Consider the following 16,473-nt stretch of genomic DNA (forward strand, 5'->3'; position numbering starts at 1 on the left):
GAAGGAATTTAGCCCTGTCTACAAACCGCGTTCCTGCTGCATGGGATAGCGGCGTTCGAAGATTGTTGTCATTAGACTCGATGTCTGCACCCCTATTCAGGAGAAGTTCGACTGTGCCATGATTATCATTACTAGAAGCCGCGGCGTAAGACAATGGCGTCAGCCCATCATTATTGCGTGCCTCGATATCGACACCTTTTTCTATTAATATCCGGCAAACAGCCAAATTTCCGCATTCTGCGGCAAGGTGCAAGGGCGTCTCGCCACGTGCACGTCGTGACTCAGTCTCAGCACCCCATTCAACAAGGTATTGTATCATTGTCTGCGTGCTTCTGATTTCATTTGCAGCACATAATAAGGGCGTTAGATCATAAATATCCTTTAAGTTAGCGTCGGCGCCATTTTCAAGAAGTAGCCGAACTATAGACTCACGTCCTATCTCGGCAGCATACCATACGGGCGACCGACCCCATTTATCTCTTGAGTTAACGTCGGCACCCTTTTTAATAAGTAGTCGGACTGTAGACTCATGTCCCTCCATAGCAGCATGAAATAACGGTGATTGGCCCCATTTGTCCATTGGGTCAATTTCAGCGCCATACTCGAGAAGTAGCCGAACCACGGACTCGTGTCCATTCCGTGCAGCATAAGCAATCGGTGGCTGACCGTTTTTCTCACACCTCTGTTGAAAATTCGCGGACTGTCCAAGGAGTAGCTTCGCTACAGCTTCAAACCCATACTCGGCGGCATAAGACAGCGGTGTTCTACCTTCGGCGTTCACTCCACGATTAGACTTCGAATCTATGTCGGCGTTTCTTTCGAGCAAGAGTCGTGCTATGGGTTCATTTCCTTGTAGTGCGGCGTATGTTAGAAGCGTTTTACCATCCACTGTAGATTCGACCACGCCGCCATTGTTACATAGTGCCTCCACCATGGGTAAATGGTTGTTCTCGATGGCGTAAAACAGGGGGGTATTTCCATTTCTGTCAAAGGCGTTTACATCGTAGAAGTCGAGAAGCATTGGAGTTGCTTTGTGAAGCCCGAAGATGGCTGCAAGATGTAATCCAGTGAATCCTTTTGCTTTGACATATTTGTCGTAGAATCCTTTTGGCTGGTAATTTGTGTAATCTAATCCTTTCGGTTGCAAATTTGGGTAAGGTTCGAATACGTAACCATCATATACTCTGAAGAGCATTGCTTGACGGCAGGCTTGGACTTTAGATATAACTGAGAGAAGTTTGTAGCAAAATTGATAATCGGAAGCCAACAATGCGTGGATCCCCCAATAATGACTAGCGAAGTCATATAAGGGGTAAGCGCGCAGTCGGGACCGTAGCTCTTCCTCGGTATCACATCCCCCAGATCCGAATGTATCATAACATAGGTACGTGAGACATGTCTGCGCGATTAAGCTGTTTGCTTTAGGAAAAATTGAGTTGCGCTCGCGCTCGAAGTATTCCTGTGTGGTGTAGTGGACAAGTCGAACAACCTGGCCTTCTTCATCAATAGTGACTAATCCGCAGCAGTAAGAGATCATATCTTCGAGATCTGGAAGATTATCGGCGTCAAACTCTTCAGAATCCGGCTCAACTGCAAGAGCATGCCTCAGCTCCAGAGTATTCAGAGGTCTTTTGGTGGAAGTCATCCACATTAGAGTTTGCAAGGCAAGATCAGCCTGGTTCTGTGGCTGACCCTTAATCCGAAGTAATGCGTCTTTATATGCGGAGCGAAGCATCGCATTGCTCTCCTCGGAGTCACTAGCGCTTGACCCTCGTAACAGTTTGTTCAACATATTACGGACTGCTTTTCGCGTAACTTGACCCCTTAAGGCGTCACAATGGAGACGTGCAAGCAAAAACCTAAGGAATTTAGCATCCAAGAAGTTGAGATACAGGGGCAGAACTAACATTCCGTCCACACATTCCACAATCTTCTGCTTGATCTCTGTCCAGAAATTTTCGTCGCGGGCGATGAATCCTGGAAGGGTAGGCAACTTCCCGTCCATATATTTAGTGATGTCATCATTACGGGCACGGATCTCTACTTTCGTTACGCCCTTTTCGAACCTCGCTGTGATTTCTGGTATGAAACGTGAAGTGACGAGAATATTGACTTCGAAGTTCGACCACAGATTTAGAAGCTCGTCTATCAATGTTGACCGGAGGCTATCATTCTGCATTTGCAATTCGTCAAGTGCATCGACAACGATGAAAACTCGAGAATAAGATTTTGTCAGCACATGGAGTGTATCGCAAAGCTCTTGAAAAGATGGCCGACTGTTCCTTGTCTCATGATATTCGTAAAGCAGTCTCACGGGTTCGGCCAGAGTCGGCTTGCTGTTTGCTAGTTGCTGGAGTAGACTAGCAACAAGCTGATTAAGCCTTTGATCTTCGTTTTTTTGATTGTAGCTTAGAAATATGTAACATATACCGATATTCTCATCGTCACGGTGAAGTTGATGTAAACTTTCGACCACAAGAGATGCAATCATCGTCTTACCCGCTCCAGGGATGCCTGGGAAGAATAGCGCTTCCTGTTTTGCTGACAACCAGTGTCTATATTCTGTCGAATCAAGCAGCCATTGGCCTGTTCCAGCTTGGCGTTGGCTAGTCAAGTCTAATTGCTGCGCAGAATAATTGAGCGGTGTAAGCCAGTTGAGAACGTGTTGTTGAATTCGTTTTTGGTCTTGGCCTTCGCGAGCCTGTTCTCGTTGCTCTTGCCGTTCCTGTCCCTTCACCAGCTTGATAATATTCTGTTCATTCAGCATACCAACCAGGAGATTGCAGGACTCGAGAATTCCACCAATACGACCCTGAAGTTCGTGGACATCGTCGGGATCCCAAGTCAATCGGTCCCGTAGTCGTGTTGCTTTCTCTTTGATACTGGTTCCTCGAGATGCCAAGGCAGAATACTTATCTATTAGCATGTCTGCATCCTTCAAGATGCTGTTACATTCTTGGATAATGTCGCGAATACGTTCTTGATGATTTTGCGAAATTTGTCGTGTAGATAACAGCACATCGATATCACGTGTAGTGTTTTCGAGACGCCCGAGTTCTTTGCAAATTTGTGGGAATTGGTCTGAGGCCCTCACGAAGTCTTTTCGGACTCTGTTAATGAGTTCAATGACGGCTAGGAAGTCTCCAACACTAAACCCAAAACTCATTTTGTGGTGGGTTTCTGAGGTTTGCTTTATCAATAGATTGCGCTATGAAGCTAGCATACAGACTCAAAAGCCAAAGTATTATTGTTACCTGCGGGAGAATCAGGCAGGCCAGACTTGGCGCGGGGTCTCTTACGTGAGATCTAATTACGCCACTTTGTCAAGCCAATGAATACCACATTAACTGAGATTATAGAAACAACGCGCCGTTGGTGTGTAACATAGTCTATACTTGATTAGGTACAATTTTCCACTCTTTTCAACCCTCGGACCAAACAAAAGACGATTTCTCCAGCAAATTTTGTGGGAAAGTGCCCTGAATTAGGTAAAGGCTATGTTACACACCAACGGCGCGTTGTTTATAATCTCAGATAATGCGGATAGTGATAAACAAATGGATTGCCAAAGGGTTATTATTGATGTTGTAGAGTAGAAGTTCTAGTTACTGAAGGAATCCACTGTGAGGGGTAATATAGCCACTCCCACCGTACCTGCCATCAGTAGGTAGTCGAAGATTTACACTAGCACTAGAAATAATCAGCAATGCGATCAATGTTGATAATTTAATAGGAGGTTTAAGGCCCAGCAATATAACACGAGTAAGTACGACGTAGTATACAGAGTATTGCTCTATTAACATCAATCCTGCATATTATTCACGTGTTTGCTTACTGCCTAGGCAGGCAGTACGCCAATTTATCGACATAGAAAAGATCAACAAGTGTCAGGAGTCAGAGGATAACGCCATGACTATTATCATGCTCGCGACCGTATCTTTACAAGACATAGCAATGAATGAGATAAGAGTCCCTGAGATTCATTTACAACCGGTCGCGCGAGCTTCACTCACAGATTGACCGACCCTAGGTGCACTTTTAGCATAGTATGGTCAGTGGATGCCACCCAAAGCTTGTCAAGGATTTATGGAAGAAAAAGATAAAGATCCGGTTGCTATATGCTTGCTTACCTAAACAGAACTGCAAAGAGCGGCCACGGCTGGGAGGACTTCATTCTCAGCCGCCTCCTCGCCGCAAGCAGCGACGACACATTCCTCAGCGGCAGGCTCAACTGTATCTTGAGCGGCACCTAGACGATGATACTGATCAGCTTCACACTGGCATTGTGACTGTGTGGCGGAAATGACAGCCGAGCTTCGCAGAGCCAAGCGCTATCACTTGATACTGCATGTTCTGCTCGTGCGTACTTATTTTATGTGACATACAGATGCACGCATAGTCGGTATCAGCGCAGTCGGTGGTACTAGCAGCGGCGTCGAGAATGCAAGGTTGAGCACAAGCCGGGATGTCTGCCCAAGTCTGAGCAGAGGCAGCAGCGACGAAGGTGATGATAGCGAGAGTGATCTTCATTTTCACGGCGGCTTATATGAAGCTGATTGAAGTTTTCGAATGCAAGCTAGTGTTATGAAAGATATGAGATAGTACTTAAGCCTTGATGAAAGGAAGATGGGGTGACGGTGGCAATATAAAGTTCGTTCACCACATAGTTGAGTTTATATACTCGCCGACCTATCTTGGCCTCAACACGGCAGTCAAGACTGATTGACTATGATGAAGGCTAATTTGGAAGGAGGTAGTTCTCCATACAGGCACTCTTGATGCGCAGTGATGCGCACTGCAACATTAAATGACATCACTGAAGTCGTGGCAATTCTTGGACCAAGTGTCAAATCAACGTCTTAGCACATAGCATCTCGCTACAGAGGAACCTATGAAAGACAAGCACAACACAGAGGATAGGGACTGTGAAACAGATCAGACTTAGAAATTGCTGGGTTCGTGAGTGGTATGCGACGTGCTAAGAGTTGCTGTTGAATTCCGCCGAGTAGTGTAAACTGGTACTCAACAAATCTAGACTCATGAGTGAGATTTCCCGAGACCAATAGATGAGCGACATACCGCTGTGGGTTACATACTTGCGCAGATCCAACACATTTTCAGAGAATTAAAGGATTAAAGGACTAAAGGACTCTCCCGGCTACTACCCTAAACTCATCACGAATCAAGATTGATGTCTATCGTTACTAGAATCCTAGTGAGTGAGTAGCAGAGATCAGCGAAGAAACAAGGTAAAAATGTGTCACGTCTATAGGCTGATGGTATATTAGTGTCCTGACTAGGAAAGATGAGATACCTATGCCCCGCGCTCATGGAGGGGTTGTCTGACACGTGGGTGCGGGGAATGTGAAACGGTATTCAATAACAGCACGACTAGACATGTTCTGCTTATCTATTTCAACGAATTTGGTCATAGTTATGAGTGATTTCAGTGAAGAGAATGCGCTGGAGCTTTCTAGAAAGCCTCGACACTTATTTCAAGTGAGACACTTCCCATCGCGCGAAATCAACGTAAAGCGAGGGCTTAGTATATTCACAACCAAGGAGCTGAGATTTACTTGTACACAATTGCGAGGACAACATCTATTTATCAGTTTCAGTATCTCTAGAATTAGGGTTATAGTAGTGCACGTATAGATTGATCCGGCATCTGTCAGGCAGTGCCGCTATCAGCTAAACTTACTTGAGACTCACTCTTCTTTTCCGACTCCCCCTTATATCTCTCCCCAATCTTCGGATCATATCCCTCCAACAAAATCCTCAAGTGGGTCGCCTTCACCTCCAATTCCTTAAGATATACCGCCTCCTTCTCCTGCGCCATCTGGAATTCGTCAATCAATTTCTTCGCTTCAGTCATGATATCAAGTAGACACTCGCTCATCCCCTCATTAGCGCTCTTGGCGCGCTGTGCGGCTTCTTTCCCGATCTGCGTGATGCGGTCTATGAAGATTTGAGCTGTGTTCGCGCGTAATCGGCGACTGTGCCCTGCGGCGTAGTCGCTGATCACAGCCTCGCAGGCCTCGAGCTCGAGCTGCAGGATGTGAGCCTCTGTTCGAAGGAACGCTGCAGGGTATTGCGTCCATTGGGATAGACTGATTCTGAATCGCTCTTGGGTGTCGTAGAAGAGGAAGTTCTTCACTGCGTCGAGCTTACGCGCGTCGAGCTCTGCTTCCACGGCACGGAAAGTGCAGGCTAATAGGAGAGATCTGACGTCTTGTAGACGCTTTTTGAGATAGTCCGCGTGACATCTTGCGCAGAGACCGTTCGGCTGTCTCTGGATCGCGCTGCGATCGATGTTGGAAAGAGATGGAACTGTTAGGTTACCGTATTCACTGACGCGGATGCCGGTTGCGATGCTGGTGATGTGCCCGCATTGCCAGAAGTCATACTGGTAAGAATCCATTGTGACGAGAGATTGGTGATGTTAGAACCTACGGTGAGTTCAGGTTAGTGTTTTGAGAGGTATCTATTGGAATTTATTCGAGCTGAAGCTTAATCGTTAGTGCTAGATTTTAAGAGATCTTCATTTTGCCTGGGTAATTTCTTATATAGATGAGTTTCTACGAGAAGAACGAACCATTTCTAGAGTTTCAGATCTCATCTTGAATATCTGCAACGCGAATTTTGTCTCGAAACAACTCTGGTGTTCGATTTTCTATCGTGATTACTATCAGCAACAGCTCGCTTCGATATCCGAAACTAATAGGCTTCAGCTATTGCTCAACAAAGGACTTGTTTCACACAACTCATATTCCGTAATGAAACGTACCCAAAGTTGTGTTCTGTGGCTATTCATTGATGCCAATTGAAAGAATCCAGCAAAGGCAGCAAAGAATACAAAGAACAATTTCCTTGTGCTTCCAGACTAAGATGGACAACCCAACCACCTTCGAGAACCATCAAAGCACACTCCAGAGTATAATAATCCGAAATCTCACACCTAAGGCATAGTGACCAATCCCAGTCCCTGTTCAAACCTCCTATCCCTTCCTCAATCCAACACGCAAGAAGGATCTCTATATCTTCCCAAGTTCTCAACACACCCTTACCCTCACACTCCAAAATGCCCCTAACCCAGAATTTCCTCTGCAGCCACATCCAAGAACTCCACCGCCGCACTTACCGCTCCACAGAAGATGTACACAACCAGCTAAGTAAAGGGGTCGCTAAACTCCCACTCAAGACATCAACAGAGAATATAACCCTCCGTGTACCCGCCTACTGTCTATCCTGCACATGCACTTTCATTCTCGAAACACTGCTCGATGGCGCCGCTGCGCTACCTCTTCCCCGAAGATATCTAAATGATCTTAAGGCGCATGTACGTCTGCTCTGCGCGAGCGCGAGTGCGAGTAGGCGGATGCGAGAAGAGCTGAGTTCGCTTGTGGAGAAGGTCAAGTCCTCGGATGATGTAAATGAGATCTGCAGAGCGGTTATTGCGCTGGACGGGTTTGTGTATGTTAGTGCTTGGTTTGGATTTTCGTTGTAGAATTGCGTGTGTGTGTGTATAAGAAAGAGAGAGAGAGATTGATTGATTGATTGAAATCTAGGGTGAATACCTAGGATTAGATGGTATATAGGAAATAAATGAAGTTTGTTGAAATAAGGCTATGATTATTTTATGTAGGTGTGCATGTGTGCAGACTATGAATTAACTACCTAAATAGGTATTTTTTTGTTTTGCGGTATATACAATTGGTGTAGCACTCGACATTTTGATCTTCTACACCATCACGTCACATCACAATTAGTATGATGTAAATGGGCCCTCCAAAGATCCTGTGTCATCTAACCAAGCATCCCTGAGTATATGCATGATGATGCCTTATAGAACACCTTCTGGCACCCAATCGTCAATGATGCTGGTGGTGCTAGATGCCTGCGCATATCACACTAAATCGCGTGCTTCCCAAAAATATATGCCATACTACATTTTCGGCGCCTCCAGTCAGTGCCCGTATCCTTGTTGTAGGGTTGAACGTGGCGCTCTTCAAAGTGCGCAAGATGGATTGCGGTTGAGCTAGGGAAAGCAATGTCCTCGAGCGTCAAGATGCTTGGGCGAAGTGCGTATCCCATATAGAATGCATTCATAGCACTTATTCCACAGGTGATATTGCTATGAACAGAATTAGAGGCAGGCACCTTTGATGTAGGAATGGTTTCTTACAGGATTTCGCAAAATCGTGGCGGGTAACGCGCGACCGCGTATAGTGATGGCTAAGGCGGTTCAGGGGCTTCCATGTCGCCAAGACATTCTGAGTCTACAGTAAGCAAGACAAAGACCCCAAAATGTTTGAGACCTTTCACAGCATTCTCATTCATGACGCGCCACCACTGTACATGAGATCCTTGCAATTAGCAAGCCTCTGACAAGCCTCTTTCAATAGTTCCCAGTGCGACTGAGACAAGAGCTTGTACACGACATCGAGCAGGTCGGGTACGCCATCGCTCAGGGTAGCGGCGGTGACAGAGTCGAGTTCAGAGAGTTTGGCCACTCTAGAGAGGTACTCAGGTACACTATTCATGCCACCACGTGTGCGACTCGAGAAAGATGGTGTACCGTGGACTTGTCCTTTGACGGCTTGTGTAAAGGACCATATGCTCAAAGTAGCATAGTACATGATCCACGGTCGGTGGGGGTCAGAATCAGCACGTGTCGAATACTGGATACCGCCCCGACTACCACTTCCGTGGTCTTGGATCGATGAAATCTTCTTCTGACGGGGATCAACGAGGATCCGATGAAGAAGCTTGAATGCGTGCAAGATCGCTCGTCTGCTGAGGAATTGACCAGCCCACACGACCATTCGCGAGTTTACATTCGCAAGATCTCGAGACGATACTTTGCGGCCGACTAAGCGCTTGGCGCCGGCATAGACTTGGCAGTCGATAATATCGACGTAGAGACTAATGTAAGCCAAGTGATATAGAACCGCAGCACTCTGGATCAAGCCGTTAGAAGCAGCCTGCTGTCCTGATCCACTTGGGTCAGCACTACCAGCGCTGCTGGAACCAATGGCGTCGTCGAAACTCGTCTTCCAGTCATCAAATGCCTTTAAGAGCATCTTGCACCATTTATCCCTTGTTTCGGTCGCATTGGGAGCCATATCTAGCCACTTCAGATGCGTTTCGCGATGTCGAAGATGCCATCCGACGCTAAGAAGACCGCACATGATGATCATGCGTCCGAATGAATGTGTCCTGACTTCTTGTCCGTGAAGGGCCCGTTTCAAGCCATCAAGGAAGAAGACCGGTTTCACACCATACATGCGGAGAGTTCCCTCGAGTTGACGCATGTTCTCTTGACTCGTAGCAGACCACAGGGCTTCATCGCATGGGAGAGGAAGACGAATCTCGTGGGGCGCCATATCAGAGGCATGGCCAAACATAGCAGCGTGAACAACATCCATCATGAATGCGGCAAATACAACTCGGTGCATAGCTTCGGTTTCGGCCCATCGGACCCACCAGGTTCGATCATCAGGGCCTGGCTCGATACCGTTTTGTTCATCCGGCGGCGACTCTAAACCCGCTTTGCCGATAAGTGGGCTACCTCGCCTCAGGTAGTTGAGAGTCACAACATGGTATATATGACCTCTTTCGTGTAGTTTCCTTGTTGAATACATCTTCTCATAGAACTCTACAAGCAGCAGCGCTTGGGCAACCCAGAGATCAACAGGGGGTATCGCTCCCTTATCACCGAGGATTTCCAGGCGGATGGCAGTGATGATAAGGTTAGCAAGGGCTTTATAATCTTCGTGCTCCCCGGTAGGGGACTGGTCGTGAATCTGAGCAGCTCCTAGGGCAATCATGACAAGGAGCAAGTAAACAGGACACCTCGTAGGTGAGAATGTAGGTTGATGAACGATGGGCAGGCGTGGCGACACGATATCCCAGTATTGCCGAACGCATTCATGCAGGAAATCTAAGTTAATAGCAGGGAAGTCGTTTCCAGACTCCTGCAGAAGGTAATCCAGTCTGGAGTCATATTCATTCTGTCTTCGTCGGAACATACTTATGCAATTCACGATCTCGAGGCGTCGGTGCTCGGATATGAGCTCATCAGGTAAGTCAGGGTGACGAGGTGGTGTGTGGTCAACCTGAGACCTACTCGTTAAAGATTCGTGATCATAATGGATGTTGTTGTTGAAAGGGGACTCCAGTCCTCCCTCCATGAACGACAAGTTAGCGACATTAAAGTCACCGTAGCTACGCTGGTTATCGAAAAGCCATAAACCAAAGTTGGTCGAAGCGAAGTCACTTGAATCGTGAGGCACCTGTAAATCGTAAGGCATGAATGATGAGTGGTCTTGCAAAGAAGCTTGGCCTTGGGGATAATAGGTAGGCTTAGGCGGTAGCATACTGACTCCCTCCATAGGTCGAGGCCAAGTAGGCGTGTGTACCATGGAGCTCGCCGGCGTTTGCTGAGAAGCTATACTGGAGTTTGGACTCAACAACACGGATGCGTTCCGAGGCATGCTAGCTGGCTGCTGTTGAAATAAAGTTGACTGAGGTGGAGGACCCGAGTGTGACACAGACATGGATCGCAGGCCCTGGCCTACTGGTGGTGCCGGAGCAGGCGCCGGTGCCAATGGTATGGGCGTTGGGGCAGGCTGAGCACTGGTGGTGACACCAGGCGAAGCGGCTGAGGTGCCATCGGATGAAGAGTCCTTGGTGGGGATGCTGAAGCTGCTTGCACGATTCCTGGGGACATAGGAAGTGGAATGACGCTTCTTGTGTCTCATCAGGAGGTCCTGGCGGACGAAGATCTGATTGCAGTCTGGCACATTACACTTGTAGATCTGCTTGGGCTCATCTACACATGGGCAGGGCAGAGACAAGGTCAGCTCTCGGTCAGACGATGGGAGGGGATGGGGGCGCCCCACAGCAGTGCAGGACGATTCCTTACGGTTCAATTGATGTCGTTGGAGGTGCTCGTGTCGCGAGTAGATCTTGTCGCAGTCGGGCCACTCGCAGGCGAACTTCTTGGGCGCGCCCTTCCGGCTGGCGCGCTTATAGGCGGCGGCAGGGCTCGCGGTCGCGGCTGGGGTTGTGAGAGGTGTGAGAGATGTGAGAGTCGTGCCTGAGGCGGCTGAGGCGACTACGGTCTGCTGGTTCGAGGCCATTTGAGCCGCGACATCGCCAAATCACGCAAGGCACCCGCTTTTTGACATGTAGGTACGGTGATCCAACGCTCACTCCCTTCGTCCTCAGCGTGGAGTTGGGGGGAAGTTGGATGGGCTGCTACACTATGGTAAAGCACTAAAGCAGCCAGGAAACTGGTCGATGGGGGTCCGAGCGTTTTTGATCGAGCTCAACGGCGACAAATCGAGCACCCGTCAACGAGATTTTCCCAGAAATATCCCCCGCACGGGGGGTGTGCAGGGGCGCGTCCCCAGTGGAGTCTAGTGTGGGGGGCATTCACACACTCGACACACTAAACCAGACCGTCGAGTCTGGGCAGATCTGGGGAAAGACATGGGCCGCCATGGGTGCCAAGGTTACTACAAAAACTTGAATCATTTAAAGACTATCTAGGTTGCTTACCTAATCTAATGTACATATCCTCCGTGATGTGAATCGTGAACTGAGACATACCTTACATTGTGTATCGCACAATAGAATGATTGGCTTCTGTTAGAGCGCTTCCATTCCTCTTCGGACTCGATGTCTCAGAACTAAGCGCCCCGTCTTGAGTCACCGCTGTAGGCATCACATGCCACATGCTAAGCCATCAAGGATTACAAACACAAACATCATGAGGTGTCCCTGTTTTCCTCTCAAATTTTCTCTCATTCTCTAATTTCTCCGCCGCTTTGTTGTTGTCCTTGAAATCGCTACTACTCATTACGCCCCCTAGTCAGCAGACATAAAGCTTCTAGTGCGTTTATCCACAAAGAGATTATTCACAAAGAAAATATTTGTTCTCCTGCAGAAGCTGTCTCCTCGAGTCTATACATACTAGCCCTTAGCTTTTATGATGATATCGATTGAAATTTACCACCATGGCTCACTTCTCAATTTTTACGCTTCCTTTCAGGATTCTCAAGGCATTATTGCTCATCTTGCTTACGCCAATCTTCCATATAATTTCTTGTCTCCTTTCGGTCTTCACGCGCGTAGCACGCTATTTCTCCAAGAACAAGGCTCCCAGCTTGTCACTTAAGACCTCGCAACAACCTAATGACGTCCTGTGTAATCGAGAGAAGGGAAAACTGTTGAACGCCTGGTCGGCATCGACTACTTCCAAGGTCCTTTTTGTGACCATAGAAGCGAATCTATCGAATGATAAAACATCAGTAATTTCGGAAATCGCTGTATCTGGTTGGTCTCCTGACAGGTCACGAATCTTCGAGCCATCTCTCTGGGTGGTTGAGAACAATGATCTCGATGCTACAGAACACGTGTCACACGGTCAAGACTTCTGGACCGAAGATAACCGACACTACAGGAAGTGAGGCTATAAGCGATTAAATAAGAACAATCTATTAATTACAAAAGGACCAACAGTTAAGGCATAAGTGCCCAATAAAAGGAAGGGAATCATAAATTAAATAAGGCTTAAATAAGTATAAATAGCTAAAGAATCTCCTATTTTAAAGTAAAAAAAAAGGGAAAATTAAAGCTTTAAAGACCTTTAATAAATTATTAATAAATATAATTAAGTTTTAAACCTTTTATAAAAACCTTTATTATAAATAATTTATTATCCTTTTTTAAAATACTTTAATAATAATTTAAACTTTTATATAATAAATAAGCTTTAATAAATCTTTATATAATATTATTTTTAATTTAAATTTTTATAAATATAGGATTACTTTAATAAAATATTTACCTTTTTTTTAATTAATAAAGGGACTTTAAAAATTTATACTTTTATATTTAATAATTTAAACGTTTTTTATTATAATTTTAATACTTTTATTTAAAGGATTAAAAGTAATTAATAAATATATTAATTTTAAATAAAAATTAATTTTTATTTTTAAATAAGTTAAATTTTTATTATTATTATTTATTATATTTAAACTTATTTATTTTAATTAAATTATATTTCCTTTTTTTAAAGGATTATTTTTTTAAAAAATTTCTTTAATTTTATTAATAGGTTAACTTTATAATAAATATTTTTAATTATAATATTTAAACCTTTTTTTAATATTATAAAAATTACCTTTTATAACTTTATTATTTATAAAAATATTAAAAATATAAAAATAAAATATATAAATATAATAATTTAAAATTTTTTTAATAGGTTATAAATATTTATAATTAAATAAATAAAACCTATTAAGCTATTTAATTCTTATATAAATATAAAATAAAAATATTCCTTAAATAAAAAAATATATTTTAAAACGTTTATATAATTATTTATAATATATATAATATTTTAATTAATTTATATATAATAAATGCTTAAATAATTTAAAAGTAAATAAAATACTTTTAATATAATATTATTTAAAAAAGTATTACTTTTTTTTAAAATATATAAAAAATTATTATATATATTATATAAAATATAAATTTTTAAATTAATATTATTAATAAATTTAAAAAGGTAATAAATTATTATTATTAATTTTTATAAACTTTTTAAAAAGAATTAATAAAGTAAAAAATAATTTATAAAAATATAAAAAGTTAAATTTATATTAAAAATAATAAAGTTAAATATTTATTAAAATAATTTTATATAAATTTAAAATAATTAAAAAAATTTTAAACTTATATTTAAATAATATTAAATAAATTTTATATATAATTATAAAATTAATAATAATTTAATATAAACTTTATTAATTATTGTATTATAAAGTATTTTATTTTAAAAGTAACTTTAAAATATTAAATTATTAATAAAGTATTATAAATAATAAAAGCTTAATTTATTATTTAAATATTTTATATATAATATATAATAATTAAAATTTTATTAAGCATTTTAATTAAAGTTATACCTTTATTTAAAGGAAATTTAAAAGGTAATTTAAATAGCTTTAATAATAATAATAACCCCTTTAAAGAATAACCCCTTTATAATTTATTTAAAGAATTACTTTAAAGGCTATTAAAAGGCTTTATTAAAAAACTTAAAGGAAATTTAAATAATAATAATCCTTTTAACCCTTTAATTAATTAATTAACTTATACCTTTTTTATAATATTAAAAAATATTAACTTTATAATTATAATATTTAATTTTATTTAATTTAATAAGCTTTATATTTATAATAAAAAGGATATATTTAAATTTTATTTATAATAAATTAAAGTTAAAAATTATATATTAATATATATAAAAAGTTTTTCCTTTAATAAATATTATATTAATTAAATTAATTTATTTATAATAAATAAAGCTTTATAATAATATTAATTATATTAAAATTAAATATATTATATTAATATTATTAATATTTAAATAATTTATTAAATAGCTTTTAAAGCTTAATTTAAAGATTTATTAATAATATATTAAAATATAAATATTTTAATAAAGGTAAAGTATTTTAATAATATTATTTAATTTTTTATTAAAATTTTTAATTAAAATAATTTAATAAAGTAATTTAGCTTAATATTTTAAACCTTTATTATTAAATATTTATTATTTAAATTTATAAAAATAATTTATTATAATTAAAATTATATTTTTAAAAATAATAATAAATTTTTAAATATTATTTAAAAAGTTAATATTATTTATAAAAATATATTAATATATTTTAAACTATTTTTAAAAGGTATATTTAATTTAATAAAAAAATAATTAAAATTAAACTATTAAAATTAAAATAAAAAGAATTATTTTAATTTAAATTAAAATTAATCTTTAAAAAAAATAAGGAAAAAAAAACTATTAATAAAAAATTTAATAAATTAAAGGTTAATTTTAAAAATAATTATTAATTAAATATTATAATAATATTAAAAGGAATTAATTAAATTATTATTAATAAATAAAAGTAAAATAAAGTTAATTATTAATAATATAAAAGAAATAATTATTATACCTTTACCTATTATATTAAAAAGGATATTAATAAAAAGGAATTACCTTTAACTTTTAAAAAAACCTTTTTTATTAAAAAAAAGCTTAATAATAAATTTCTTAACTTATTATTAATTATAAAAAAGGTTAAAATTAATATTATTATAATTAAAATATTTAATCTTTTATAATATATAAAAATAAAAGAATTAAATTTAAATTTTTAATTAAGCTTTATAAAGTATTATATAAAAATTTAAACCTTTAAAAAGGTAATATTTTTTATATTAATATAATAAAATAAATAAAAAATAAATTATTTAAATTAATTTAAAAAAAGATAAATTTAAAATTTAAAATAAATTATAAACTTATTATTCTTATAACTTTATTATATAATAATTAAAAATATTTTATTAAAGTACTTTTAAATATAAAAAATAAATTAATATTATATTAAATAAATTATTTTTTAATATTAAAAAAATTATTTTATAAAATTTAACTTTAAATTAAATACTTTTAATAAAAATTATAATATTATTTTACTTTAATAATAAATAAAAGAATATTTATTTATTTACTTTTTTAAAAATATAAGGAAAATTACTTTTACCTTTAAATATTATTATAAAAATTATATTAATTAAATTATTTTTAATTTAAAAACTATTAAGGTTATAATAATTATACTTTAAGTTATAATTAAAGTAATAATAAAATAAATATTTAAAAAATTTAAAGAATTTTTTCCTATTATAATTAAAATAATAATTTAATAATTATTTAACTATTAATTATAAAATTATATAATTAATTTTATAAATAGAAAAATTTTATTATAAAAACCTTTTTATATTATAAATAATTATAAATTAAATATATTTAAACTTTAATTAAATAAAATATTTAAAATTAATTATATTTATAAATTTATTATATTATATAAAATACCTTTTATATTTATAAAAAAAAAACTTAAATAATTTATTATATTTTATTATAAATTATTAAAGCTTTAATATTATTATAATATTAATAAAGTATTTTATTCCTTTTATTATTAAATTTTAAATTAAATTTTAAAAGGTTAAATAATTTTTTAAAATTAATATAAAGTTTAAATTTTATTTAATTAAAATTAAAAAGGGTTATAAATAAAAAATAATATTTTATTATAAATATAAACTTTTTAAATATATAATAATATTTATAAAATTTATTAATATTTTTATAATATTTTAATTAATAATAAATTATATTTTTTAAAACTTTATTAATATAAAGCTATTTATATACTTTAATAACCTTTTAATTTATATAAAAATAAAAAAGAAATATAATAAAATAATTAAAAAAGTATTATAATATTTTAATAAATATAATTTAATAATAACCCTTTAAAAATATAAATAATATATATAAAGTTAAATTTTTTAAATATATTATTA

The 16,473-nt window shown here is 37.8% G+C and overlaps 5 protein-coding genes across 5 annotated transcripts; 1 reads left to right on the top strand and 4 right to left on the bottom strand.

Annotated features, from left to right (window-relative positions):
• Positions 1-245: 245 nt before the first annotated feature.
• On the bottom strand, positions 246-3,311 carry F5B22DRAFT_376084 (uncharacterized protein). Its single transcript, XM_047971216.1, has 3 exons — positions 1,908-3,311; positions 433-1,859; positions 246-379 (listed from the first exon to the last, which is right to left on the bottom strand). The coding sequence occupies exons 1-3, from the start codon at positions 3,164-3,166 to the stop codon at positions 369-371; spliced, it is 2,697 nt and encodes an 898-aa protein (XP_047827969.1). The 5' UTR covers positions 3,167-3,311; the 3' UTR covers positions 246-368.
• Positions 3,312-3,914: 603 nt separating this feature from the next.
• On the bottom strand, positions 3,915-4,828 carry F5B22DRAFT_376134 (uncharacterized protein). Its single transcript, XM_047971219.1, has 3 exons — positions 4,386-4,828; positions 4,131-4,249; positions 3,915-4,026 (listed from the first exon to the last, which is right to left on the bottom strand). Exons 1-2 carry the CDS (start codon positions 4,528-4,530, stop codon positions 4,131-4,133), a joined length of 264 nt encoding a protein of 87 aa, XP_047827970.1. The 5' UTR covers positions 4,531-4,828; the 3' UTR covers positions 3,915-4,026.
• Positions 4,829-5,572: 744 nt separating this feature from the next.
• F5B22DRAFT_649503 (uncharacterized protein) lies at positions 5,573-6,421 on the bottom strand (the record flags this gene model as incomplete). Its single annotated transcript, XM_047979181.1, has 2 exons — positions 5,573-5,601; positions 5,713-6,421. 2 exons carry the CDS (start codon positions 6,419-6,421, stop codon positions 5,573-5,575), a joined length of 738 nt encoding a protein of 245 aa, XP_047827971.1.
• A 1,190-nt stretch (positions 6,422-7,611) lies between these two features.
• F5B22DRAFT_618815 (zinc finger protein zas1) lies at positions 7,612-11,525 on the bottom strand. The gene is made up of 2 exons (XM_047975738.1): positions 10,928-11,525; positions 7,612-10,834 (listed from the first exon to the last, which is right to left on the bottom strand). Exons 1-2 carry the CDS (start codon positions 11,142-11,144, stop codon positions 8,337-8,339), a joined length of 2,715 nt encoding a protein of 904 aa, XP_047827972.1. The 5' UTR covers positions 11,145-11,525; the 3' UTR covers positions 7,612-8,336.
• Positions 11,526-11,563: 38 nt separating this feature from the next.
• Positions 11,564-12,631, top strand: F5B22DRAFT_618820 (uncharacterized protein). The gene has a single exon (XM_047975739.1). It carries the CDS (start codon positions 12,024-12,026, stop codon positions 12,474-12,476), a length of 453 nt encoding a protein of 150 aa, XP_047827973.1. The 5' UTR covers positions 11,564-12,023; the 3' UTR covers positions 12,477-12,631.
• Positions 12,632-16,473: the final 3,842 nt, after the last annotated feature.

Source organism: Xylaria bambusicola, assembly GCF_022495145.1.
Source record: "Xylaria bambusicola strain CBS 139988 unplaced genomic scaffold F5B22scaffold_43, whole genome shotgun sequence".
Lineage (NCBI taxonomy): Eukaryota > Fungi > Ascomycota > Sordariomycetes > Xylariales > Xylariaceae > Xylaria > Xylaria bambusicola.

What these genes read in the sequence shown, in the direction of transcription:
- F5B22DRAFT_376134 (XM_047971219.1), bottom strand. Translation starts at nt 4,530, where the DNA reads ATGAAGATCACTCTCGCTATCATCACCTTCGTCGCTGCTGCCTCTGCT. An exon ending in TACCGACTATGCGTGCATCT is followed by an intron (nt 4,250 to 4,385) that starts GTATGTCACATA and finishes ATCATCGTCTAG; the next exon opens with GTGCCGCTCAAGATACAGTT.
- F5B22DRAFT_618815 (XM_047975738.1), bottom strand. Translation starts at nt 11,144, where the DNA reads ATGGCCTCGAACCAGCAGACCGTAGTCGCCTCAGCCGCCTCAGGCACG. An exon ending in CCAACGACATCAATTGAACC is followed by an intron (nt 10,835 to 10,927) that starts GTAAGGAATCGT and finishes GCCCATGTGTAG; the next exon opens with ATGAGCCCAAGCAGATCTAC.
- F5B22DRAFT_618820 (XM_047975739.1), top strand. Translation starts at nt 12,024, where the DNA reads ATGGCTCACTTCTCAATTTTTACGCTTCCTTTCAGGATTCTCAAGGCA.
- F5B22DRAFT_376084 (XM_047971216.1), bottom strand. Translation starts at nt 3,166, where the DNA reads ATGAGTTTTGGGTTTAGTGTTGGAGACTTCCTAGCCGTCATTGAACTC. An exon ending in GTGGAATGTGTGGACGGAAT is followed by an intron (nt 1,860 to 1,907) that starts GTTAGTTCTGCC and finishes TAAATTCCTTAG; the next exon opens with GTTTTTGCTTGCACGTCTCC.